The 27,877-nt window shown below is 33.8% G+C and overlaps 3 protein-coding genes across 20 annotated transcripts in view; 2 read left to right on the top strand and 1 right to left on the bottom strand.

Moving 5' to 3' along the window:
• LOC106052019 (hepatocyte nuclear factor 4-gamma-like) overlaps positions 1–4,593 on the top strand; it is a 75,290-nt gene extending 70,697 nt beyond the window's left edge. For all 13 annotated transcript variants that reach the window (XM_056035699.1, XM_056035698.1, XM_056035695.1 and 10 more), the window contains one exon: positions 170–4,593. In XM_056035699.1, coding sequence (XP_055891674.1) covers positions 170–588 — 419 coding nt within the window. In that variant the 3' untranslated portion in view covers positions 589–4,593. The remainder of the gene's footprint in view (positions 1–169) is intronic.
• A 299-nt stretch (positions 4,594–4,892) lies between these two features.
• Positions 4,893–13,461, bottom strand: LOC106052021 (uncharacterized). 6 transcript variants are annotated; one of them, XM_056035703.1, is made up of 4 exons: positions 13,397–13,461; positions 10,978–12,259; positions 9,724–9,870; positions 4,893–7,675 (listed from the first exon to the last, which is right to left on the bottom strand). In XM_056035703.1, exons 2-4 carry the CDS (start codon positions 12,178–12,180, stop codon positions 7,436–7,438), a joined length of 1,590 nt encoding a protein of 529 aa, XP_055891678.1. In that variant the 5' UTR covers positions 12,181–12,259; positions 13,397–13,461; the 3' UTR covers positions 4,893–7,435. The 6 variants fall into 6 exon arrangements, with proteins under 6 accessions (XP_055891678.1, XP_013062719.2, XP_055891677.1 ...); XM_013207265.2 differs by having other exon boundaries at positions 13,271–13,459; XM_056035702.1 differs by having other exon boundaries at positions 10,978–12,236; positions 13,271–13,457.
• A 75-nt stretch (positions 13,462–13,536) lies between these two features.
• LOC106052024 (negative elongation factor D-like) lies at positions 13,537–27,366 on the top strand. Its single transcript, XM_056035701.1, has 16 exons — positions 13,537–13,744; positions 14,122–14,273; positions 16,019–16,128; positions 16,900–17,009; positions 17,744–17,851; positions 18,008–18,160; positions 19,851–19,981; positions 20,301–20,421; positions 21,065–21,131; positions 21,527–21,646; positions 21,974–22,103; positions 22,622–22,736; positions 23,053–23,148; positions 23,783–23,917; positions 25,595–25,724; positions 27,008–27,366. Exons 1-16 carry the CDS (start codon positions 13,697–13,699, stop codon positions 27,040–27,042), a joined length of 1,761 nt encoding a protein of 586 aa, XP_055891676.1. The 5' UTR covers positions 13,537–13,696; the 3' UTR covers positions 27,043–27,366.
• Positions 27,367–27,877: the final 511 nt, after the last annotated feature.

Below are 27,877 nucleotides of genomic sequence, written 5' to 3'. Positions count from 1 at the left end.
AGTGATCAAATGATATACCTATATAAAACTTACTCATAGTTGGTCACCAGCATAAATAATTCAATGACTTAAAAAAATTGTCATTTCTTGTGTACCAAAATAATTTGAACTTTTATCATTCGCTTCTTTAAATGAGAAAATATTGAACAGATGTATTTGTTTGTTTCAGGATCCACTGCAGCAGAGGCGACAGACCCTGTAAATAACCCAGTCCTCAACAGCCCTGGAATGGTTGCTTCCCCACAGATGGAGGACATGATGATTACTTCCTCCAGGGATGCCATGAGCATGATCACAGGGGCGGGGAGCAGTGACTTTGAGGACCTCTCTAGCAACCCAAGCTTGGAGGCTAGCCACATCATGCTGTCTCTGGCCGAGCAAACTTTGGCTCGTCAGCAGCAGCTTATGCCCAGCACAATGGAAGACCTGGGTCAAGGACACTTGAATGTAAAATCAGAACACATTTCACGCATTCAAAGCCCGCAGTCCTCCATCATACTCAGCAATGGGGAGCCACTGCCGATGAAGTACAAGGTGACTGTCTCCCAGTCGTCAAGGTCACCGCACTTCAAACAAGAGGCCATTTAGACTTGTAGTTTGAATTGTTCTTCGTGTGAAAAAAAAAACTGCCTTCACAAATGAATCAATTAAGTGATCAAGTTAATCTACTTAATTCTGAAGACTTGATATCTGAAGCACAATTTAAAACAAACACAAATAAAGCATCAATTACTTGTAGCTTTCAAAATATTAAACACTCATATAATGTTTTCATGATAATAATCTGTTGATATGATTTGTAGTTATATAGAGCATTTCAAGCTTGTTTTTTTTTATAAACTTTGAAATTGAAATGTCATAATAAGATGTGAAATTGGTTGATGTAAATTTTAATTTTTTTAAATAAAAATTTGAGGAAAAAATGGATAAGATTTCAACTTTGGACAAGAGTTTCCAATCTGTTAAAAAGCACTCTTAATCTTTCACAATAGAAAACGGTTGTTAAATATATTGTTGATTAGAGGTGACTTGTTTAAATAAATTTGGCTCTCAGATGCATGATTTTAATAGCATAGCCCTGCCACTTTGGATTGCTCATCTTGATGTGCTTATTTTTCCTAAGCATTAACTTGACTGGCTCAAATCATGTACTTGTTTTATCTCCAGACTTTCATGAGATATTTTTTTTTCTCTTGATCATGTTTGTGTTGTTCAATATGTTATTTCTTTTTATGTTATTTAAAATGCATGTCCTGCTGTCTTCAGCTTTTGCCTTACAATGGTTGTAAGATAAATAGGGAAATACAAATAAAATAGGTTATGGTGTTTTTTTGAAAAAAAACAACAACATATTTTTAGTACTAAAATTCAAAGTAATACTAAAGAATAAATTAAGAATTTTCAAATTATTTGGTAACTCATTGTTAACATAAGCTGTACTAAGTGGTTGATATGTAAAACATTTGTTAAGGAATTAATATAATTGAATTTTTGAAACTCAACAAGGCGATGGTGTTTATCTATCTCATCTCATTTGTCCCTTGACTTTTGTCGTAGAAGTGTTGTGACAGTCTGCATAAATCCCTCCACTTTCCCCATTCAGCAGCTGTTCTCAGCAGGATATCGAAAGAGAGTCCGGTCCATTCTTCTACGTTGTCCCACCAGCTTTTTTTTTTTTTTTTTGGACGACCCTTTCTTCATGCTCCCTCCACTGTACCTTGAGGATGATATCTAGGGGGACAGAAAAAATATGTTCACATTTTGTTTCCTAGCAACAGAATCCAACTTGGCTTCACCAACTGGCTTCCAGAAAATAACTGATGACATGAATCTTTTAAGTTTAAATTTGTCAAAACAAGTGTTTAAATATAGGACATGTTTCTAAGCTGAGGAGTATGTTGGATTGTTTTCACTGAAGTAACCATTCACTTGCTTATTCTTCTTTGATCTGAACTAAGGCATTAACAACTTTCATTGGCATTTGTTTTTTCAATAGAGTAAATTTGAAATCTGTTTCTCTTTTTAAAGGTCAAGCATCTCTTAATTTTTTTTTTATTTCATTATATATATATATATATATATATAATATATATAAAAATATATGTATATAGGTCATGACTATGGATTAAAAAAAAAAAGATTTTGCTGGCATTAAATTAGGAGTAATATTTCAACATTGCCTTTAGAAAACATTTCTCGAACTGTATTATCACTGAATCTAAGGTTAGATTTGCTGCCAAACAATGATCAACCACTTCAACTTTCCAATATGACATGTTGTTATTGCAGCTAGGTGTACTTCCTAAGATTTCCAACCGTCAACAGGTTTTCAACTCAAGGTTTCTTATGTTCCTTACTTCTCAACCGCTGCATCTCAGTCCCTGTATTATGAATATATGTAAGGATCGTATCTTATAATTATTGTATCCCAATTTAGTCAATATTAGAGATGGCACGATGATTAGGCATTAGTTTTCAGATAAATCTGGCCACACTTGTTTTATGTGTGAATTGCTTGATATCTGTCCCATCATATGAAGTAAGAAAGGTGTTTGACTGGACAATATAGATCTATGATTTGTATGAGGTGAATGCTGGCTACTGTTTTCTTTTTGTTACTTTAGGGGAGAGAGTTGAGTTTAGAGAAATATTTGATATTGTACTTTGTTTTGTCATACTTTCATCCAATCCTAGTTTTTATATTTTCATGTAATGTTGCACAAGTGCTTTCACAATGACTTTCTGTTTTGAGTTTTCATCTTTCATTGTAAAAAAAAAATGTATTATGTTATTTTGTGCTTTCTAAAAAGTGTAAATTGTGATGAAAGAAAAGATGCAACTACAGAAAGACAATATCTTTTGCTTTGATACTGAGTTTGGCCAGTTTCAAATGGCTTTTACTTGTCATGTGATATACGCTTGTCTGTTCAAAATGACTCATGATAGTATGTGTGTGTACATGGGATTTTGGTGTTGCAAGACCAACAAAGGTAGAAACTCATTACTCATTAATGAGATTTATATTTAAAAAACAACTATGATACATATATAATGCATTTCACTCTTGGCATAATTATTTTATGTACAGTTATTGTTTCGTGCTATTAGCCAATTATTGTTTTGTCCACACCACTGAAGACATGCTGCCATAACAATTTTGTGGCAGCAAAACAAATTACAATTTAGTCTTTCAGATGTCAACATTCTATTTATAGATCAGTCACATGACTTGCAATTAACTTGGTGCCTTGAACATAGAAAAAATGGCACAACATGACTGGACTTGCTTTATAACTGTATACCAGTGCAGGTTTTGTTTGCAGTCTAGCTGACTGGAGAATGTTATGTAAATATATACATAGAGAATTTCTTGTTGAAATCAGTGATTGCTTATATAATAAAATAAATCAGAGTTTTATTTTTAAAATAAAAAAAAAGTCTATTGTATATTGTTAAATATAGTTACTTCTGATTATATAGCATTTTATATTACATATTATAATGTAATTACATTACCTAATATGTTACAGAACCTACTTTTAATGTAATTATAACAATTAGAAAATTATAGGAATTACTTTTAATGTAATTACATTATATTAAAAAAATATTTCTATTGGAATATTATTACATTATGTTAATAATTATTCCCTTTACATTAATTAGCCTATTTGCTTAACATTTTTGTGAATTTATATTCAAACAAAATTGACAATTATGTTAATGAAATATTATGTTGATATGTTACTGATATGATAATTACTTTTTATACTTTTTAATGTAAGCGGAATGTTATTTCTGTCAGTGCCCTGTGAGCAGCTAAATCTGTTGTAAATTGCTTGTGAGGTGAGGTTCACTTCAAAATGATTCTCTCTAATAGTCAACTTGATTTGCCCAGTATAGAAGGGATGTATAGTGCATGTATATTTTTTGTTTCACTTTTACAAAGTCTGAAGTCTGATGCCATACACAAATGTACTGCTATAGTGCAAGTTAGGTTTTTATTCATGTTTCTGTGGTCAAAACAGAACTCATGGTAAACTTGATTTAAAGTTAACCTTTTAAGGGCATGGCGACGGGGGTGAAAACTTCAAATGATAGGCCAGCTTTGAACAAACTGGCTATAAATGAATCAGAACTATGAATTATTAGTCTGATTTGGCCTGTCACCCTTTCAGTTATTATCTGTCTACTACAAGACCTTTAAGGAATGCCACTCTTAAATACAAGTATTATTAGTATAATCATTCTATAAAAGTCACATGAAATGTTTGACCAACATGATCTATTATGGCTTTTTTTTTTACATACATTGTTTTAATGTGCAGCCCCAAGTGTAAGTAAATAATTGATGAATGTCAGAGATACAACATTATACTTGTATACATTTATTATCTGGGCAACTAATATGGATGCACTTTAGCACATTGAATGATTCTGAATAAAACGTTTTTTTATGGCGCCATATTGTTTTACTAGCGCCCTCTATGCAAAGACTTTCTAAACTAAATTGAGTGCTTCATGTTGCTAAGGAAGTTTTCATTTCATTTCTCTCTTTGTTGGGGAAAACATTAAACAATCAGAGCTCTCCAATTCACAAGTTTTGTTTTGTTATATCACTATTTATGAACCAAGTTAATTGTGGTGTTTGAGAGTATTTCTAGAATCTGGCTTTCAGTAAGACATAAAACTATTATTATCTTCCCATCTGAAGATTCATGAGGAATGCAGCCTAGCTATGACCTACATATTCTGCCACATGCCTTATACAAATAATTAAGTAATTAATTTTGAGTCCTGGGCATGTGACATGCTGAGAAACACAATCTATGGTAATAATACAATCATGAAACAGATGATAATTTTTAAAAAAGAACAACTTTTAGGCAATGTTTACAGTACTTCCAAGAAAACTTTTAATAAAACAATGAAATCATTTCACCACTAAAATAGCATGCTTGAAGTAAAAGTAAAACCAAATGAACTATCTGAAATCTTTAAAGCAATCATCTACAGTTTATTTTCAATAGGAAATATCTTTTAGGAGATGTGGCAAGGTTGTTGATAGGATTCTTATCTTATATAATACAGATATTACAGATTGGCATGGAAGAATCATACATGTGAGCTGGGGAAACTAATGGGGGTTAGCACTTGGACTGACCACAAAACACTCTCTCACTGACTGGAACAAAAAAGATTCAGATGAATTGTTCGTAAAGTAGCAAGTCTCTAGTATGTATAACTTCTTAACTATTTTTCTTCTAGTTTCTGACATGGTGAATAGAAATTGAATTAAACGAAGAATTTATAAAATGATAAACCATAAAATAACTATAGTCAATGTACAAATAATTTTTAAACTTACAAAAAGAACAGAAAATGTGTGTTATTCAGAGTTGTAATTATAAAAATAAATTATTTATACATTGGAATTATAGTTTAGTTTCTTAGGTTATTAAAATCTAGAGACTGTATATTTATGTCAAATACAATGGAATCCTGATTCTACTAGCATTGAAGCTCTAAAACAAAAAGTAAAATGATTTGCATGTTAAACAAGAAAGTTTCTGTTGGTCTTACACATTAAGAGTAGAAAGCAACAAAATTGAGCTAGTGCTGGGGGTTTGTTTAGGGGGTTGTTTTTTTTGTCGCTCTTCATATACTAATTTGATACACATTGATATGGAAAGGAACAAAACAATTACACTTTTATACTGGTTACATTATAATCTTTACATTAAAAAAAAAAATACTGATGTGTTACTCCGATATATTTCACCTAAATGGAAAATAGTATTGGCGAGAGCCATTCAACACATGAACAAAATCTTAAAATAACAGACAACAAAGTTCATGCAGTGTATCACAGGAGAATAACAAATTAAAAACAACAAATTTGTAAGCTAATCTCTTCAACTCTGGAAGAACCACTAGACACATTTAAGACATACTAAGAAACATTCAATTAGACAAGGCCCAGGGGTTGCTAGGTTTAAAAAAAAAAGGGTAACCACAAACTAGTAAAAATTTTGGGCTGAATTCAGAGAAAGGAGTTGAGAAGTCACATTATCTTCACGATGTGAACTATCCCTGGCTATTGAAGCTTTGATAAAAATGTACAATTATGTGATCAAGTACTGAGCATTTATTTCAAAAGTCTAAAACCAAAAAACAAAATTTAATATTAAGAAAAATCTGATAACAATCTTACATTCAAGAAAAAGACATAACCCTACATCATCAAGTTATTATACAAACCTAAACAGAACCACCACCAAGAAATGTCAAACAACAAAACAGGGAACTTCACCTCAGGAACAATGGGAACAATGCTTTCAACCAATCTAGACTTTTGTTTCCCATACATAAGGCATTTTTACAAAGCATGAATGTGGGTCATGGAAAGACGGAGACAGTTATAGTATTCCGAACACTCTATACAAAAGCACCCGTTTAAGAAGTGGAAGAATTCCCAAATTGTAGCATTAGTGCAAGAAGAATGGGAAATCTTCTATGAAAAAAAAAAATACAAAATTTACAATTCCCAGTTAATTTATATTCTCTTGCTATCCTGTAGGTTAAGAGCCACTATTGAAAGTCTTTTGTTCAATAGTGTGCTTCCAGGCTGGAGATTGCAAGGAAGATGGTTGTAGTTTACAGTAAATGACAATAACCCTAAACACGCTTGATTTCATTATTTTGCTAAGAACCTCGTTTAAATTTTTTAAAAATAATTTTGGACTATTTCTTGAGTTTCTTATGCAAAAAGTCTATGATTTACAAATTGCCAGTAAACAAAATTATATACAAAGAAAATCTTTCCAGTAACTATCCACAAGCTTCGAGAACTAACTATACAGTCACAGAAATTCGAAGATGCAGAAAAAAAAAAAAACTTTCCAAAAATTCTGAAATACAAATCTAAAACAGAGAACTGACATTAGCCAGGCCGGGTGAGTTATCATCCCGATTATTTTAAGAAATAATGATAATCTAAGTCAAATAAATATTATGCTGAGTGGTTTGTCTTTAAATGATAGATTAGCTCTGTAGTTAAAATGGTTTTGCTATTTCAGAGGAAATTCTAAATGAAAAAAAGTCTCAATGGCTTATTATTATATTTTTAAAATAAAAATATATATATATAATTTTTCAACTTATTTCTCACTAACTGTATCATTTTCAAAATTCAAAAGAAAGAAGTCAATAAATTTCTATTTTTAAAAATTAAAAGTACTAATGTACATTTTTTCACAATATTTTGCATATAAATAAAATCCATTTTTAATGCCCTCTTTCTTTTCCTGAGGGCCAAAATCCTAATGAATATGGTAATCGGATTCTTCCCCGAATATATTGTGCACAAATTAATCTCAACAAATGTAAAACAAATATATGAATTAACATATCAGATAAAAAGAACAAATAAATCTTAGGTTAAAGGTCGTATAACAATAAACAGTGTGAAGGCTAGTGTCCTTGTAGGGTACAGATCTGAGATGGGACCCTCGGGATGAAGATATGAGGTAAAATTTTCGTAAGGCACAATGTCGTCAAAGTTGTGCCGCTGGCTGTTACCATCGAAGATGCACATGTGTCGCTGACAATTCTCAAAGTAATATGAACCAGGGTTGGCTGGGCTATTAGCCTGAACCAATATATTGACCTGAACCTGATGAAAATAAAAAAAAACAACAACATTATTTTGACATTGACATTGCAGGAGAATTGTTTTTAAATTAGTAACTTAAAATGTACCATGAAATAAAACAATTTATATGACAGTATACAGTACAACAAATGTTAAAACTATGTAACTAGCTGTATCACAATACATTGGAGACTTGAATAAAGAAAGAAGTTTAGTTTTCCTAAAGGGAAATCATTAGCTTGCAGATTCCTTACCAAATGACCTGAGCCTGATAAATACTAAGTCCCAAAGGTAGCAATAATAATAATAATAATAATCTTTATTATCCGTAAGGAAATTTGTCTTACAATTTGTGCATTACATCAAACAAAAAACATTATAACTATAAGAAACCAAAGTGTACATTCACACCAGACTCACTCAATAAACAACAGACTACTATATTTTGTTTACAGACAGTCTCTACACCAATATATGCCAAAGATGTTTCTACTTTAGCACAGTGCAAACATTAAACACAGAGAAAGTCATCATTATAATTACAGTTTAATTTGCAGCCTGATGATATAAAATACACCCACAGGCTAGTTATCATTGCTTATTAAAAATTCTTTTAATTTATCGAAGATTGATTTAAAGTCTTTATTGCCGCTACACGTATATGTGTGATGATCAGAATATAATCAATCATCTATCTTTCTGAGCGCCAGTCAAAATCTGAAAGAAGTTGGTTTGAAAAGACAACTACCCTGAAAGATTTCTAAATGCAACACTTTTTTAAAAATTAGCTTCTTCTTCTTCTTCGTTCTCATTGTTATGTTGGAGTGTTCAGATGACTAGACCAATACATGAGATGAACTGCGCAGTGGTTTCCAAATCAGGGAGCTCTCCATATAGTTTTCTTTCTATTGGGGTGTTTTGGGGCCAGTGTCTTATACGGGCCTCTTACTAAAGAGAGCAGTTTTGGAGGACGTGGTCTGCATTCTCTGGTGATACTCGACATGGGCAGATTTCACTGGTTCCAATTTTGAGCTTCCGGTACATGTGTTGTCTCATTCTGTTGTGTCCGGTCCTGAGTCGAAAGATTTGACGTTGGTCTTGTCAGGATAGCTTATAGTAAGCGTCATCTTTCTTGTGATTTGGATGAGAGCTCGTCCATTTCTCATTTATTTTATTTACAATTAATTTCTTCAATTCTTCTGGATAGAGAGCAGAGTTTATTTGTAAGTTAGTTCTCCCACTCTTGGCGAGTGTGTCAGCCTTCTCATTTCCTTCTAGTTTTATATGACCTGGTTTCCATTGAATAATAGTTTTTTTGCTGTTGTTGTTGAGCTTTGTAAGTGCTGTTCTGAGGTTTTTAAAAATTAGCTTATAAATTAGTTTTTTTTTTTCAATAGTCTTTTGTTTCAATAGTCTACTTTTTTTCTTCTAACAGCTTCTTGCTAAGCTTTAAGCTCTCTTCCAATATGTGCAAAGGAAAAATGGCATGCTGCTATTTTCAGCTGTTTCCCACCGCCATCCAGAGTGTGGGTTAGGTCAGTTTGTTGTGCTAATAGGGCCTGCCAAAGTGAATTTAACTGTAGCATTCAAAGAGGGTATGATTGGGCAGTAATGCTACTGAGGTGAAAATTTAAAGGTGCTCATTGTGAGGGGAAAAAATTAACACTGTCCAGTTTGGTGTGGTCATTTGTAGATAGCCTAGCCTGTGCTTCCTGGTGCCTATTGTTTGAGTAACTCTTCTGTGCCATTGCTGGATTCAATATTAAAAGATACCTTTTAATAGTGTTAATAGTCACTGATCTAGTAAAATGTAGGCCACAAAACATTTCTTATTACCTTTTATGCTTTGAGTTACCTCTTCATGTAATTCAATTCCCAATGAAAATTGTAAATATTCATAAAGTTATTGCCCAAAAATGTTTAAGATTTATTTAATTCAAACTTCAAATGTAATTCATCCTTCATTCAGTCACACATATTTACCCCTTAATTTAACATACTTAATTAATTTTATATTAAAGTAAATTAATTAATTAACCAGTGTAATGTAGTATGTGTTAAAAACAAACCTTCAACGGAAGCTCTTGTGGTGATCTAGATATTACAGATAGCCTACAAGTAGGAATGTAAGATTCTTCTATCAATTTACTGCCGTCTTGTTCTAAGCCAATCAAAACAGCAGGTGGGAAACGCACACCTTTTGGGCTGAGCTCGACCTGTAAAGAATAAAGGGGTGATTAATTTCTACCCTTATCCATTGCTTCATGCTGTAGACTAAGGGTCAAGCTCAGCAAGTCTGTGTGAGGCTTATGAAGATTGTACATACAAGGAAGTGTAAAGAGCACTCTAGGCAAGCTTGAAACTATCAAGCTTGATTGTAACAATTTTACTAAAGTGGTCAAGTAAAGTTTAATATAAATAGTTCCCCTTCCACACCTTGCGATCTATAGGGCAGATAACATAAAGGTCATGTGGTTGATAAACTGGGTTTTTAAATTATTTTGACACCAGCTTAGAAGCTTTAAGCTTTGCTTGTGTAAGAAAATTATTCTCAATACTATGTTTACATCTTGCAACAAAATTGTGTTATTTTGATTGATTTGTTTCAGATGTCCCATCCGAAATAAAGATAAATTACATTCTAACCCAAACACCCTGCAGTGGGCAGGGTTCAAATTTTGGAGCCTTGTGATGACAATCTGATTTGAATACCACTCAACCAGACAGCCATCCATGATTTCTTACAGAAACAATTATCTGTAAATGTATTTATGGGTCATGTAAAACAAAGAAAGAGGAGTCCCCTTCACTGGCAAAAGATAAAAGCCTCTTTGTTGCCCAAGGTGTAAAAGCCACCAACTTAATCATTTTTAGATTTTTTTTTATTTTATGAATTAATATAAAGCCTTCAATGGATGTAAGCATTGTTATAGAAAAAGTTTAGTTATAATTACAGATCTTTACGAACAATAATGAAGCATTGAGTTGTGCTGATTACACCATCTTATCCTCTTATCTTATATAATACAGACGTTACTTTAAAAAAGAAGATGATTACATCCTATGCGTCATGCATTTAGTCATGAATATTAGCCATAGAAATCATTATAACATTACTGACCAGTGCAAGAACATTGTTTCTTTCCCTAGTTAACATCAGGACTAATGAAATCCTTGAAACAGAATTTAAAAATCTGACACCCAGACAGGTAATCAATCTATAGTTGTCAGGATTTTAAAGCGAAACCTTCTACCACACATCCCTTTCCAATGCTTAAAGAGGTAATCAGTAATAAATATATAATATATATATATCAACTTACCTCCCAGTCTAAGAGTGTATTTCCAATGTCTTGTCTGTCACCTGTCTTTGGAGTGGAGAAGAAGAATGTCTGTGTGGCGTATTGTGGAAAAGCCAAGAAGTTAGAAACTGTCAGCTTTGTGCACCAATAATCACTGAAATAAACCCTGGGTCTGAAAGCTCTGTTCTTTATTTTTTCAGTCATTTTTTTTCTTTTTAAGCAGCATTTGTCCTTGTCAAGATTTGACCTTGAATCACAACACTGAGAGTCTTCCAAGGGTAGAAATGTGTAAGGTTCATCATTTGAACAGCCTAAAATATTATTGCACACTCCATACTGGCAAGCTCCAGATTTGGATATGATTGAATTGTCTTTGGAGGGCATGAGCAGTAAGTATGGATCTAAGTCTGGGGGTATATCTTCTGAGCTCATATATGATTTAGACATTACAAGAAATTCATGCACCTCATTACAATCTCTCAGCCATGCTACTTCATCTTTGTTCATCATAGGCCAGCGAACAAGACGAATTAGTCTTTTAAAAGCATCTTTGGTCTCATCTTCCGATGGATGTCGCAAATCGAGGTAATCTTTGAGCCACATCACAACGCTAAAAAATATTAAAGCTTCATAGTGTATCACAAGCCGAGAGCTGGCAAATAGCTTTTCCACAATATCTAGATTTGCATTTGTGAAATCTGGGTTTGAAATCACCTTATCGAAATTGCACTCAATGTAGCTAAGTATAGCGTCTGCTAGTTCTGAATCATTGCGCATAATAGCAATTTGCCACCACTGTAAAACACAAGAAACAGCCACCGGAGCATCCAAATGTTTACGCATATAGGATCTGCAAAGTTCTACCATATCTTTGACATTGTATTTATCAGCAAGTGTAAGTAGTGGGCCAACTGTAATGTGTGAAAGATAAAGCTGACCACTGTAAATGTAATGGATAAATCTGCCAAATACTGTTTCACATAGTGGCTCTTCTACTAAAATGACAGCTGGTTTATTTGCCTCTGACCATTTCTGGTTGGTCAGCATGGTTTTAAAGACGTCACTGCAAGAGCATAAGATGAGCTTGTGGGCATCAAAAGTATGACTACCAACCTGTAGCTGTACATCACACATTTCTTTTGTCAACAGTAAATTCAGCATTCTACCAGACAGCTCTGGATAGTTACTCATCACTATTTCTCCAATAGTCGAAGTAAGCTCCATTTTTTTACTACTTAAGTGTTATCAGTCTTACTTGTAGTGTTGATCTAAACTAGATACTATTGAAATAGATAAACCTAACCTTAAAAAATAATTAAATAAAATAGCTTTAATTTGATATGCATATACATGCAATATTTACATTGTATATAATCCAAATCTAGATTAGATACTAAATAAATCTATTTACAATTTTGGAATCTACTACTAAACACAAATTCTAATTGTGTTTAAAACAGTAGTACTAGATCTAGTAATGTCAGAAGTATTTATATAGTGTTCCTAGATTCTATTAACACTTAATCTAATCACTAACACTCAGCAGATCTAGATCCAGGGCTTTTTTTTGTGATGGTACACACCAGTACCTTTTTCGATGTGGGGAAAAAATTATTACTTTTCTTGTATTTTAATATTTATTATTAATATATTAGTAGTTAAAAGTTAGGCAATTCATCAATGAGTAAGGCCACCTAATTTTTTTACAAAAAAAAAGCACTGTCTAGAATAGTCTAGATCTAAATATTAAATTATTCTAAGTCTAGAGTTTCTTGTTTAGTAACACTAACACTACTTGACTACTAACAGTAACTGAGTACATAACTATAACTATTACTACAACAGAATTTAGAATGCTAGATCTAGCCTAGTACTAGCACTACTACTGACTACATTAGACATTACTATTTACTTGATCTAGATTTATTATAATGAATTTTGAATTTAGTTAGTACAGACACTGAAACATATTTAACACTGTGACTATCCATCTAATTATTCTAATCATCTAATCTATGACTATCAGTATCACTAGTTACTAGTATTAGTTGTATGACTATGACTGTATCATGTATGAGTTGACTATCCGTACACACATTACTCAGAGTCAGGCTACTCAGTAGACTGTCAAAGTATTATCTGAGTATTCACACTATTCAGAGTCCAGGGTCAGGCTTTGATTTATGATGACTGATGATGATTGTCACTTGTCAAGTCAATGATTAAAATTAAACTTAATTAAAACTTTAAGTTTAAGTCAAAACTAAAACTAAAACTAATAAAAGTGTCAATGCATTTTAACTTTTTTTTTCACATTTGATGACTTTGTTATTTCACGAGTTTGCATATCCATATATATAGATCTAAATCTTAAATCTAGAATCTAGGCCAAGATTTTGTTAACAAATAATCTTAGATTCTAGATGAAGATCTGGTTTACATTGAAGAAGGTTGCAGCTTACACCATATTGATATTGTACACTTTGCTTTGACAACCAGAGTTGTCTGCTACTGTAAGTACACTGTAAGTGTAAGAGTAGTGTTTTTTCTTACTAAATCTTTTATTTTGGACTATTTTGTTCTTTGGCTATTAAAAAATTGCGACTTTAATCCTTTAAACAAAATATCCAAATTATCATCCAATCTAGATTTAGATACTGAGATAGATTATAGATTCTAGATTGGATCTATCTAGATGATCTAGAAATAATAGATCTAGTAGAGAAATTGGAGTCTAAATATGACCGACCCAGACGAAGCTGATTATAATTCAGATGAATATCCTGGGGTGAGTGACAGACACTGTCTGACTGAGAGTGTCGCCGTGTGAGTGTGACTCAGTGTGAGTTGTGACTGTGAAGTGTGAGTGAGTGGTGACTGATTTCAGATTTCTCTTGTTCTGGCTCTAGACTCTATATCTACTATATGAGTATATGTATATAATACTCTATACAGATCCAGACTTAGTGTTTGTTTCTTTTTTTTTTTATGATTGAAAACTAGTGTGTTGTTTTTGTGATGGCGATGGTAAAATTTACTAAAATGAACAAGTTGCTGAGTTGACTAAGTTTGTTTTAAATGTCGCACCAGGAAACTTATTTTAAAAAGAAACTGCTTCACATAGATCTAATTATTGTTCATGTTTTTTGTTGTTTTTTGTTATAGTCCCCTTCCTACAATGATGACAGAGATGATGAAGGCGGTAATGAGGAAGAAGAGGAGGAAGAAGACGCAGAGGCGGTTCAGGCCGAGTGTTTAGCTTTATTGTCACAGAGAGACTTCATCATGGAGTCAAACATACTGAATGTTCTGAAAAGGTATATATGTCAACTTCTTGCACACACATTTTGTCGCAGTTTAACTGAGCCGTCACAAACTTGTTTTTAATTTATTGTTTAGTGTGCTAGCACTGGACTGAGTCTTTGTCACAGTCTCATTTGACATTGAGTGTTATTTGTTAACCTTTGGTCAAGAAGGTGAAAACACGAGAAAACCTCTGAGTACAAAGAGGAAGCGACAATTGCTAAAAAGTTAGTCTTTCTTCGGTACTCGGAGCAGTACACATGGGTGGAGTTGCCTTTGTCACCCGCTGTGATGCAGATGTATTTTAGTATTATAGTTGTACTTGGTATGAGATACCTGTACAGATATTCTTAAGGATTTATTATCTTCTACCCACTGTGATGCAGATGAATTATATTTCGCTATGTTGTTCTATTGGATTGTGTTTATATAAATTGGATGTAATTGTTGTTTAACTAGTGATATGTAACTGGATGCTTGAAGTAGATGCAGTATTTTAATATGTATTATTCTCATTAAATAAACATTATTTTGTCTACTGAAATTAGACTTTAGTCTGTGTGTAATATTTACATCATTCACCTACTAAATGTGTAGTGCAACTCAATTGTCAGTGCTCAGCCACACGAACACAGCACACAGACCCAGACCATTTTACATCTTGAAGGCCTTACTCATCTTTATTTTAAAGTCTCCAGTCCAACCTGAATTGCTTGTTGTATATTAGTGTCTGTTAGTTTTCTTTGTTTTTTGGAGTTCATTTCCAGTTTTGTTTTAAATTCATTTCAAAAGTTTGTTCATAATCAGACGTCATCTCACACTTCCCTGCAGGCCTGGGCATGATAATCTTGTAGAGTACATAGCTGGTTTAGTGATGCACCATAGTTGATAGATATTGAACGTGACTTGTTAGGGATTCATGTAATTAGGGGTATTGTAAATTTTTATGGATGAAGAATCATCTGTGGCCTATTCTGTATTTAAATTAGTTATTTCATATATTTTGTGGACTTAGTAATTTTTAGTTACTTTGTGAAGAAGGTTGTGCCACCTGAATGATCTTGCATCAATAACGACCAATAGTATTCGCAAGCACCTAGGATATTTGATCAACATGGCAACATAAATTAACAGTCCAAGGTTCTTTATAAATACCAACTAGCCTCTTTCTTTACAATCATTACATTTATATACGGGTATTTCGCATTTGGATACATTTTTTAAATGCTACTAAAGTCTGGTAAGTGATAGGGTTGCCGCAAGAATCCTGCTGAGATGCTCTGTTCTGTCATTTGTACAGTCTTGCCCAGCATAGCTGTTCAATAATGATTGGCTTTTCCTACATTTTTTTTTTCTTCTTCTTCCTTGTTCTATGGCCTTTTTCGATAGTTTATGCTAAGTCTTGGTGGAGGAGTGTTGAGCTTTCAAATTGTTTTGTTTTTTACTTTTTTTTTCAGATGTTTAAAAATTTGCTATTAATCATATTGATTTGATTTTCTGAGGTATTGCTTATGTAACTGTTTGCTATAGAATTAGTAGTTAATTTTTCCCTTGAATCTGCCCACTTGCTTCTCCATTCTTGACCCTCATTATGTCTTCTGCTTTTTCTTTCTTAAATATTCTAGAAAGTGCATGTGTAAGGTCAGAGTTTTTATTCAAGAGGATTAGTCTGGGTTTTTCTTTATTGGTTTTTGTAACGAAACCTAAAAGTTGTTGTTTTTTTTTTGCCTATATCTCGGTCTCCTTTTTTTTTTTCAAGGTATTTACAAGCTGGGGGAGCACCATCCAATGTCGTGGAACTACTCTCTGTCAATTTCACATCTTTGGCTGGCATGGTGAATGTCATGGCTAACTGGTTGATTCATTTGGGTAGGTCATTGTTGTTACTTTTGGTTGAAACTAAACTAAAAAAATATTTGTAAAATTTGATTTTTTTTTGAAAATTAAAATTGGGTTACATTTTTATAACAAAGCCTTATTGTATTGTAAATCATTGTAATACTTTGTGGATTTTTTTTCTTTCCTGTAAGCTTTATTGATCTATATATAGTATCAGTTTTATTGTTTGTTTTATTAGTTTTGGACCTTGCTTCAGATTATGTCCTAGTCCAAACAACAACAGGACAGCATGGGATGAAAGCGGACAAGGTTTGAACTCAGAACCATTGTGGCAACAATTGGAGATTGTTACGTGCGCATGTTAATGTAAATGTGAAATGGTGCGAATGCGTGTTGAACGGAGAGGAGAAAAGAAAATGGAGAAAATAGAAACGAAATAGTGTTCTAGTGTTCATGAGAATTAAAATGAGTTCTAAGCGATGACGTTGTTGTTTTAGTGTTAATGTACTGTTTAAAGAGTCTCATGCTAGAAAGGAACGTAACAGAGATACATACCACGTGTCAACTAGTCAACCACTATAATTCCATTAAAAAAAAGTTAACTTGGTCAATAGTACTCTTAAAATTTCCATAACATAATGAGTACCTGTACACCAGGAACTAAGCAAAACTAATGATATGACTTGTGGTGAGATGGATAGGGAAGGGTTGTGTCAGCTCTGCTGCTTCAAGTTGTTGTTTGTTTTTTTTTAACTGTCAATGACTGTAGAAGTTAACAAAGTGTTTAATTCTTGTTGTTAGGAGTCGCTCAGAGTGATGTGACCACAATGGTAGAAAACCACATGACAGAAATGGTGATGAAACACTTTGACCCTAAGAAAGCAGACTCTATATTCAACAGTGATGGCAATGTAGGTTGTCAAGGGTTAGGTTTATCTGTTTTAACCAAAAAAAAATGTATTTTTATCATTCAAGAAGTACCTGAGTTTCTAACCTGCTGTTTATATTTTTATGATAATTTGTTTAACCCATCAGTTCTTACTGCAGTCGGAAATGTTTTCTCATTTTTGTCCTAAACTGTTGTAGAACGTTTCTAAAATCCCCTTTTCAATATCAAGTGAAAAGTAAAGTTCCCCTTTCAAATCTTGCGATCTATGGGGGCAGATGATGTAAAGGTCATCTGTTTCTGTGGCCCACGGTTAACGAAGGTGTCATGTGGCCAACATAACGACCCCTTTTCAATATATTTGCTTTCAATAAAAGATTTCTTCTAGTCTCATTGCGAGATTGATTACGAACATTGTGGAGATTACCAATCCTTTTTTTTTTTAGTAAAATATGGAAAACTTTTATTGCTTCAATAATTTTTCAAACGAACTAGGTATATTATAGGTATCATTTTTTCTAAGTTGATTATTTATTAGTATTAGATCTTAAATTTGATTACTTTTCAAAATATTTTAGATTTTTAAAAAATTCAGTTACCATTCTTTGCTCAGAGCGTGGGAAGGGTTTTCCTAACCAGAAATAGGAGCTATTGGGTTCAATGTGCAGATAATAATATTTACTTTTTATTTTAAGGATTTGTATGACACAAATTTTATTTTATTTAATGTAAGTTTTAAATAATTTTTTAAATTAATAGATGCCTGAATGGCTGCCAGAAATGATACAACAGCCAACTTGGCGTTCACTATTTTACCGTCTGGCTGAACAGTATCCTGATTGTCTTTTTCTTAATTTTACTATAAAGGTAATTTTTACACTTACTATGAAATAATTTTGTTTAATTGTATTGAAAGTTAGAATAAACCTTTAGAATAGTATGTGATAAAAAGTGAATTTATTGAGGTTTATTTATAGAACATCTTGGGTTATTTCAAAAACATTTTTTAACTTCTAAATATAGATGATCTCTGATGCTGGATTCCAAGGGGAGATTACTTCAGTCTCTACCGCCTGTCATCAAATAGAAGTGTTTACCAGAGTGCTTAAGACTTCAGTAGCCACATTCCTGGAAGGCGGAGAAGAGGCCATGGAAAAACATTTGCCAGAGTTTACGGTTAGTGCAGATCAAGTATGTTGAGTGTTGTTGGCAAGAAAAAAAAACTTTTATGAAAAGTATAAGAACAGAAAAATGTTAGGCTTAGACTCTATGAAAGGGAGATTCACTGCCTAATTGAAGAACTTTTTTTTAGTCTGGCCCATCCATTGAATGTTACCTGGTCCAACAATGTCTTTTAGGGAGTGTGTTAGTCTTCTTAATAACTATTGATACTGAAGCATGACTTATCATTCTTCACTTCTATTAACATCTTTGAATGGTTTAATGTCTCAGAAGAAAATGTTGTCTTCTTTTAGTAGAGCATAGTTATCCTTGGAACCACTGGACCGGCCAACTAATGTTAGGCAGCAATCACTAAGAGCAGTGGCTAATCCATTGGACATTAGGAAGCACAGGCCTAGCTATGTTAAAAGAACTGACCACACCAAACAAACTGGATAGTATCAATTGGAGGTGCGGCGGCTGAGCGGTAAAGCACTTGGTTTGCGTACCAGAGGTCCGGGTTCGAATCCTGATGAAGACTGTGATTTTTTTGTTTTTGGGATCTTTGTGCCCCTTTCAGTCCACCCAGCTCTAATGAGTACCTGACATGAGTTGGGGAAAACTAAAGGTGGTTGGTCATTGTGCTGGCCACGTGGGGCCCTCTTTAACCGTGGGCCACAGAAACAGAGGACCTTTACATCATCTGCCCTATAGACTGCAAGGTCTGAAAAGGAAAACTTTTTTTTTTACCAAGAGCAACCTACAATCTTTTAACACATCACCTTAACAGAATAAATCTCCCACAAACCCACCCCTCTGTAGACACTGTGCTCACTTTTATGAAGCTGTGAATCATACACTGTTGGAATGCTCCATTTTAATTCCTCTTCGGCTGACCCTATTACCACCATTCCCCAGCACACCCAACACCCTGTATGGCAGCATGCTATTTTTTCCTCGGCACAGACTGCAGAAGAGCCTACAGCTCAGCAGCTCAAATTTGGCTAGAAAAAAGAAGCATAGCATGTTAAATGCAATGTGTGAAGTGTTTTACTTCTTAGTATGCAATGCAAGATTTAAATATTAGATGTACTATAGCATCTAGATACTATTGTTTTACATAATTTTATAGGTCATGCTTGATTGTTTGGGTTTAATTGTATCATTTTACTTGGTTTGTTTCCTATTACTTTTGAAATTATAACTAGGGAATCAGTTTGTTATCTAAAGTTGTAGCACTCATCATCTGTGAAAAATGGTTTGTCTTATTGCATGTATCATTTGTGGCACGGTGGCTGAGTGGTAAAGCTCTTGGCTTTTAGAACTGAGGGTCCCAGGTTTGACTCTTGGTGAAGACTTTTTTTTTTCCAGGATCTTTAGGGCGCCTTCAAGTCCACCCAGCTCTAATGATTACCTGATATTGGTTGTGGAAAACTAAAGGCGGTTGCTCATTGTGCTGGCCGCATGACCTGAGCCACAGAAACAGATGACCTTTACATCATCTGCCCTATAGATTGATTGGTTTGAAAGGGGAACATGAATAATTTCTATATAATGTGATGAAAACGTAATGGCATCAGTACCTATCTTTATTTTAGTTTGTTTTTTGTTGCTTACAACAGAGCTCTATAATTTCATAAAATAAGATATTTTTTTATTTAATAGCCCTTGCTGAACGATTGTTTATTATAAACTTGTCTTCCAGAAAATGGTTTGTCATGGAGAACACACATATTTGTACAGCCAGCTCATCATGCATTTAGCAGCAGAGGAAACTGAAGGTGGGCCCAACATGAGAAGGCTGTGTCAGGAACTACAAAAGGCAGCAATGGCCAAGTTAGTTTTTTTATTTCTTATATCTAATCAAAATTCCCCTAGAATTTTTAATAATTGAATTATGAATATATAGGTTTTGGCGTCTGATGGGATTGTCAGGTCAGAGGAATAGATAGAAAATATTCAAAGGACTTGATGAGCAAGACTTGGCTTGAAATGTGTTAATGTGTGATAAATAACAATTAAAGAAAAATAGAATAATGCACCTGTGTCCATTAAGATAGACACAATTAAGCATTATTTCTTCTTTCTTTAATTTGAAACAAATAGACAATATATATCTTCATGTCATTTTTACTGTTTAAATTCTGCGTTTCAGGGGTTTGGAGGTGACACCCATCACAGTGGCTCTAACTCATGCTAATGAATACCCTCGTGCCTGCCAAGCTCTCTCCTCCATGTTGTCTAGACAAGCTTTGAATCCAGCAGACGTGACAGTGGTAAGTCAAAAGTGTTATCGTTAGCTCAATTTTTTTTTGTTAAATATATGTCAGCAAACTTAAACTTATCCTCTGAGTACTCCATGGAAGCAAACTGTTCTGTGATGTTTGCACAGCCTTTGGCTTCCATTGTTACCATCCTATTATATTTTTTTCTTTTACTAAGTGCATCTAAATTTAAACATCTTTGGGAAGCGTGGTCGAGAGGCCAAGTGTGCTTGAACTTGGCCTGGCTTGGCTACCTAGAAGGGGGCTCGAGGTTCGACACCCGACTCGGGCAGAGTTGTGTTTACTGAGCGCCTAAAGGCAGCACAGAAAACCAACTCCTAGATACCCCCTCTGCCCCCCCCCCCCCCCCCCCAACTGGTCCACAAATGAGATTGGACCAAAAGCGCTCTGAGCATGCTATAAGCATGAAAGTAGCGGTATATAAAAGCTATAATAATAATATATCCCAACTAAAGTTCATTCATTTTTTCAGTCATTTTATAATGCCAATTATGTTTTTACATGAGCAGATGGAATTTTTCCATCTGAATTTTTATAAACATTTTTTATGGCTTGTGTGATTTATATATTCAATAATTTAATTTAAAAAAAAAAAACTTGATAAAAAAATGTGTATTATCCTTCTGTCGTTCAGCTGTACAAGTTGTATTCAGAAGGTGAAGGCCCTCCAGTTGCGCTGATCAGAGTACCAGAGTTCTTGGGTAATATTTGTATTTCTTTGTAGTCGAAATATTTAATCACTTTCCATCAATTAGCCTGTGATCATAAAACAGGAATGAGAGTTCACACAGAAGAAAGAAATGTTTTTATAAAATTAACAATGTGTTAAAAACAATGTGGCAGTTTGTCCTGCTAAACGAACTATAAATTTTTGCAACTTATTTACCCAATTAAAAAAAAAACAACTTATGTTTCTTATGCAGCTTAAAAAGATGACATTTTTTTTGTTGTTTGTTGGTATAGAAAATGTTTATTTATTCATTTCAATTACTTATATGTAACATCTCTAATGCTTGGTGGGCTTAATTGTGCCGATGTGCCAAAACCCCCAAAATATCAATATCATATTGGTGTGACCATGTCTTTTCTTTCACAGATCTTCTGGTGGATGCTCTGTACAACCCAGCAAGCAAGATTACAGCAGAACACAAGTCTAAGTATATCTACCTTCTGGCATACTCGGTTAGTGTTGTGGAGTCTTCAAGGAGGGGCAAAGGTCAGTTAGCAAGAATTAAATAAAAATTACTTTTTTTTTAATTGTTTTTGTATGACTCAACTTTTGTGCTATTGTCAGTACAAAAAAAGTTGTCAGTGCAGTTCAATCTTATTTATGGAAATGTGTTAGGTAAGGTTATCTGGTAGAGGGTTTCCTTGCTACTTTTTAGACGCTCAGCAAACACAACTCGGCTCAAGTCAGGATTTGAACTCAAGTTCCTTTGATAGGAAGCCGATTGGTTTATGTCCTTCAGCCTCCCATCCCACGCTCAAGTCCTTTGTGCTAATTTTTCTTCATGCAAGTGTTGTCTCTCTTTGTTGTCTACAGGGAGACGACTCAACAAAGAGGAACTCAAATCAACTATACAAGCCATTGAAAAAACTCACACACTTCTTGTCAATCACAAAGGATCTTCAGAACTGATAGCAGAAGTGAACACTTTGTTTTCTTGTATCAGGTAATATCTGAACTCTTAACTGAATTACGTAAGTTACACTAAACTGTAAAAAGTTGTTATAGAATTGGTTGAAATAGTTGAGATTAGTCACTCATGGGGAGAAGAACATGTAGTTAGAAATTTGACTCATTGCACTAAATCTGTGATGCTAAACCTTTTTGTTTGGGTGCCATAAAACTTTCCAGTACATGTGTCATGCGGAAGGCATCTTAAGACCATTGGAACTTGTACATAGAAGTTTCAAAATGCCAAAATATAGTATATTTTGTCATGGACTTGATATGACCCAAAGGCTTCAGTTTGAGTATCATTTGGTTTAATAAGTTCCATGTTTTTAAAGCACATGAGTAATTAATGTGTCTACTCTCTGCTTAATCAAAGTATTTTGGCTGTGATATACTTGTGTAAACAAAACAAGCTTAAAGTGTATTGTGTCTGTTGAGTTGTCACCATGTAAGAGATGTTGAATCACATTCGTCTGCTAGTATAGCTATGACTTGTTCTTAACATTAATCAAGGTTTCCTGTGGTTGGCATGGGAGTCCTGCACTGGGTTGACCTGACAGTTTCAGAGCCAAATTTTTTCAAGCTCAACACAGACCATACACCTCTTCACTTGGTCCTAGTAGATGAGGTCAGTACAAACACAAACACATTTTCTGCTAGCATGATCTTGTTGAATGAGGGCAAAACATTCAAACTTCTGAGCTTTATATAGGTCATGATCACGCTCAGGGTTGCAATTCAATGCAGCACTATAAATACAATTTTAAAGTCTAGATTTTTTATTTGCCAATCTAAGTATTGAACTTGTAGTTCCTAGTTGAATGTTTGCAATTATCATAAATATTTTTCTACTTTTAAATAGTTTTGCTGTGTTTTATTAAGGGCATGTTGAATGTTCTCCAGTATTTTCTTGTTTTATTAAAGACCAGTGAAATGTGTTTCAGATTGTCTCTAATCATCCATTGTTGCATCACAAGGCCCTGAAATTGTTGACCTTATTGTTTGAGAATTCCTATGATGAGTTGGATGTGCTTGTCAGGGTAAAGTATAAAAGTCCTGTATCTGTTGCCAGTTAGTTTAATTTAAGCATGATGACCAAACCTGTAACAAGTATTTCTTGTTGACTATTACAATGAACTAATGTTCATCAATGAATGATACTATTTGCTGGATATAATCCTTAGACATTCAGTTCTGCAGATAAGTGCTTTCATTTTTTTGTCAATTGATTACATAGACTACTCTTGCAAATAGACTTTTTCTGAGATGTGATAGGGAGAGATTATAGTCTTAATTCTGCTCATAGTTTCCTCCCCTTCCCTAACATATTACAGAAAGGATGTCCAGTTCCAGATGTCAATTTTTTGCTTTGGTTTAACATTTTCCTGCAAGAAAACCTGAAACAACATATTGTTGTGACCATAATCTAAAATAGTTGAAAAATGTGTAAATCTTTTTTTTAGTAAGTTTGTAAAAATAACAAAACAATTCAACATCCTCCAACAACATTGGAATATGAACGTTTTTTTATTTTTCTTCATCGGTGTTTGTATGCATGCATGTATATGAAAAAAACATTATTTTCATTTCTATAAACATGTTTAGAATGTTAAAAGTTTCTAATTGCAATGGCTACAATTGCTATGATGTTAATGTGTGTGTTCCTCTGTGCAGCTAGAGTTAAAGAAGATGGTGCTAGACAGGATGCTACACTTGCTACACAAAGGCTGCGTCATACCAGTGGTCACTTTCATTACCAAGTGTGTGGAGGAGACAGACATTTCGCTAGTCAGACATTTTGTGACCGAGGTACGAACAAATTTCCTTTTTTTTTTTAAATTGACTTTTCCCTGTGTTCGTTTGCATTTTAAGTTTTGAATTTCCTTCAGAGATGGAGAGATTAATACGTCCTAGCCCACACCACCTGCAGGACAGCTGGGGATAGTAGCGAGTAGCGTTTGAACACCGGACCATAAAGAAGAAATTCCACATCGTATTTGTCATGACCATCATGTTTCTAGGTTATGTCACTTTTGGTGGAGATATCTATCTCTTGATCTTTTAATTTGGCAACCAATGCTCAGATCATAAAAAAGCTGGTCTGGTTTAGCATTAAAGGGTGCTACAGTGGTAGGGCAACATGGTGTGAATGATAAATGGTGCAAATTTGGGTATTGATTGAAAGGGATGTGAAATGGGGGAAGCAAGAAAATATTGACATCAAGAGAGTTGAAACTATTATGATTACGTTATTTGTAATAATATTCAAGTGTTTCTAAAGTAGAATCTGAGAGTATCTGTTTATTTTTTAAGAGTCTTGGGTCTTAAATAGGATGTGAACAGAGAATGGGAACTGTTTCAATTGAATGAGGGCCATTACAAAAAATATTTGGTGATAAGCAAACATAGGAGGCAGGAGTAGATGGGCAGAAGCTACTAGATAGCTTACATTATTCTTTATTATAACACAAATGTATAGTGTACATAAACTTTATTACTTAAAATACCCAACCTTGTGGGACTCTAAATAGTTTTCACATGCTGTTTACTTATTGAACCAACATCTCCACACAAGGTCAGTGTGTGAGGCAGTCAGTGATGCAGATGATGTAGTTGAAGCTAAGTGAAAGAGATGATGATGACTTTAAAAAAAAAAAGACAACCTCAGACCGAATGACCTAGGTCCTACCTATCCAGATCTTGCAGAAGGCATTTATTGACAAGATTTGGTTTTCATGCCCTTTTTTTCTAAAGATCTATGGGGCAGTTGATGTAAAGATCATGTGTTTCAATGGCCACCTTTATTTTCTCAACTGTTTTCTGCAACCCAAGTTTAGGTGTACTCAGGGGCTTCCAAAAAATTCCTGGGAGTTGAGCTTGAAACCTCTTGGGTCAGAAGCCAAGCACTTTACCTCTCAGCCATCATGCCTCATTCTTCTTCTTACATAAAATAAAATTATGCTAATTGTTCATAATGATGAGCTCTTGCAGTCATCAAGGACTTTACATGTTTTTGAGCTTGAGTTTTGGCACATCTGCACAATTTAGGCCATGTCGTGCCCGTAATCCTATAAGGATCACTCTCCCTTTACATAACAAGGGCTAAATTCTATGCAGTTAAATCATTAAAAACAAGGTCTATTAGTAAAATTTTAATAATGTGGTAAAAATCTTATGTAAATATTATATGTTCACAATTCAAAAATCAGATCTTCGTAGACATGTTTTTGTCTTTGGTAGTGTTTGAAAGATGCTTAGTTGGACTGAGGCTCCATGTGGTATTTCTCAATATGGGATATTCAAGATCTGTGATATTTCGTAGATCATTTAGGATTATTTGTCTTTCAACACTTCTAAAAATAGTTTTGTTTAAATTTTTAAACAAAAAAAAAAGAAAGTCTGTTCCACCTGCATTGGACACAGCAACAATGAGAAACAAAAATGATACTATTTGGATTGGTATTAATGAACTTGTTCTATCAACAGTTACTAGATATGATTGCTCCACCTTACACTGTTGAGTTTGTACAGCTGATTCTCCCGCTAATAGAGAACAAAGCAGTAACTGACACTCTGAGAACCCCTGATGGCAAAGACCCTGTCTCAGAATTCATCAGTAAGTGATGTGCTGCATAATAAACTCTATTTATTTATAATGTAGACCATTTTAAGTACTTCACTCATTGTTAGTTCTGGTCAGATGGTAATCCCCCATAGCCTCCTTTTTGTTTTTATGTATTTAATAAATTAATTTGTTAGGATTTATTCTAATAATAATAATAATAGCTTTTATATAGCGCTACTTTCATGCTTATAGCATGCTCAGAGCGCTTTGGTCCAATTTCATTTGTAGATCAGTTGGGGGAGGAAGTATCTGGGAGGTTTTCCATGCTGCCTTTAGGCGCTCAGTAAACACAACTCTGCTTGAGTCTAGTGTCGAACCTCGAGCCCCTTTCTTGGTAGCCAAGCCAAGTGTACATAGCCTCTTGACCACGCTTCCCTCAGTCACTAATGAGTTAAGTCATCAAGCTTGTTAATTTCCCAGGTCCCTGACAAATTACATTTATTCAAAGAATTAAGTACTATGGCTTAAAATGGAAAAATAATGGGACTTAGTGGCTTAAATATGTATACAACAGTCACAGTACAAAGTTATTATATAATGCACTTAGGAAGCAGTTCAATTAGTTTCATAAAACTCCACACTAATTTCAATATCTGATTGCAAGACACTTCAGACCTTGCACCAAAGGTCAGCCATGTCCTAACATTGACACTAGCTTGAAACTGGCTGCAGCCAAGCTTAGCAAGTTCTGAAAGTTTAATTTTTGTAACAGTGTAAAAAAAATCTTGGTAAAACCTTTGAAGAAATAAAGGTCAGAGGGAAGTAAACCAGGATGACTGGGGTTAAATCTTTTCCTTTCAAAGCAGTAACAACTTGGAATAATACAATTCTTCACAATTGCTGAATATATGAAGTACTGTTTTGTTTTTTATTAAATAAAGGCTGAAAGGGTGCCAGTAGCTTTAGGCTTAAGAGGATTTTTATGTCTCTGAGAAGTAAGTCTGGGTGAAATGATAAGTCAGCAATCACAAAATAATGTGAGAAGCATGTTGTGGTTGTGTTTGCATGTTCTACATGTACTCCAATGGAAATGAAATCATGTGAATCTGAGCTAGAAATCTGAGCCACACAAGTTAAATCAGTTTGAAGGTTCTAATTGAAGTTCCACATCACCAACTCTCAAAGATTTCTCTTGAATGAAACAATGAAGTTGCCTTAGAAATTTGGCCATTTCATTATCATTAGAGATGAATGGATTTCAGTGATGTATAGTTACACTTTGCCAGCATACCTTTTTGATATTTTAAATTTATTGTATATATTATTTCTTTCAGGTCATTGCCGAGCTAACTTTTTGAATCAACTGTGAGACACTTTTCTATTTCATTGATCAATGTTCATTAAGAATCATCAAGTCTTGTTTCCTTGTATCAAGGTCCTCAGACTACAGACATTGTACTATATCATTGTAACTCAGACTACAATTATTGTTGATGTACTCATTGGATTTGTTCACTATATCCATTGGACATTCCTGAAAATATATATGTGTGGTTTTATCTGAAATGAGTACTGTTGATCATTTTGTTTTGTGCATTTCTTAATTTTGTGATGGTGTCTTTGGAAATTACTTTAGTCACAACTTGAGTAAGTTGTATGTTGCAAACACACCCCCACCTCACCAACTGTGATATTTATAATTTAAAACCCTTCTAAACTTGGCATCTCCTACCATGTTGTTATGAACAAACTGAAAGTAAAATTAAAACTCTATTCTTTGTTAGTGGTCTCTGTATTCTTAGATGGTTATGAATGATGAACACCAATGAGGCTGAAAATTGAATTTTTAACCAAAGTGAGTTAATATATGCTTTGTAAAAATTTGTATTCTCACTGGAAACTGTATGGGTATTTTTGAAGCATCTTGAACAGTGAAAACTTGGGTTTGAACATTATAATAATTTTTGATAATATCTTAAAATTAAATTTGACTTTTTTTTTTTTTTTAACATGGCTTGAGAAATTATAAACCACTACCAGCTCCATAAAGTAGGAATAGCTTTTAAAAAATCCATTATTTGTTTCAACTTATTGCTAAGTGTAAGGATTTTTTAAAGAGTAGTGTTATCTCTCTATTTCAAAAATAACCTAATGGATAATTACAGAATTAGAAGTTATAGAATTATACAATTAAATACTTATAT

This window comes from Biomphalaria glabrata, chromosome 7, assembly GCF_947242115.1.
Source record: "Biomphalaria glabrata chromosome 7, xgBioGlab47.1, whole genome shotgun sequence".
Classification (NCBI taxonomy): Eukaryota; Metazoa; Mollusca; class Gastropoda; family Planorbidae; genus Biomphalaria; species Biomphalaria glabrata.
This window is presented reverse-complemented; position numbering and strand designations above follow the sequence as displayed.

Excerpts from the sequence above, each read along its gene's own strand:
- LOC106052021 (XM_056035703.1), bottom strand. The coding sequence starts at position 12,180 with ATGGAGCTTACTTCGACTATTGGAGAAATAGTGATGAGTAACTATCCA. Across the intron at positions 9,871-10,977 it reads ATACACTCTTAGACTGGGAG|GTCGAGCTCAGCCCAAAAGG; the intron begins GTAAGTTGATAT and ends TATTCTTTACAG. Across the intron at positions 7,676-9,723 it reads CACAAGAGCTTCCGTTGAAG|GTTCAGGTCAATATATTGGT; the intron begins GTTTGTTTTTAA and ends TATTTTCATCAG.
- LOC106052024 (XM_056035701.1), top strand. The coding sequence starts at position 13,697 with ATGACCGACCCAGACGAAGCTGATTATAATTCAGATGAATATCCTGGG. Across the intron at positions 14,274-16,018 it reads ATACTGAATGTTCTGAAAAG|GTATTTACAAGCTGGGGGAG; the intron begins GTATATATGTCA and ends TTTTTTTTCAAG. Across the intron at positions 18,161-19,850 it reads AACATTTGCCAGAGTTTACG|AAAATGGTTTGTCATGGAGA; the intron begins GTTAGTGCAGAT and ends CTTGTCTTCCAG.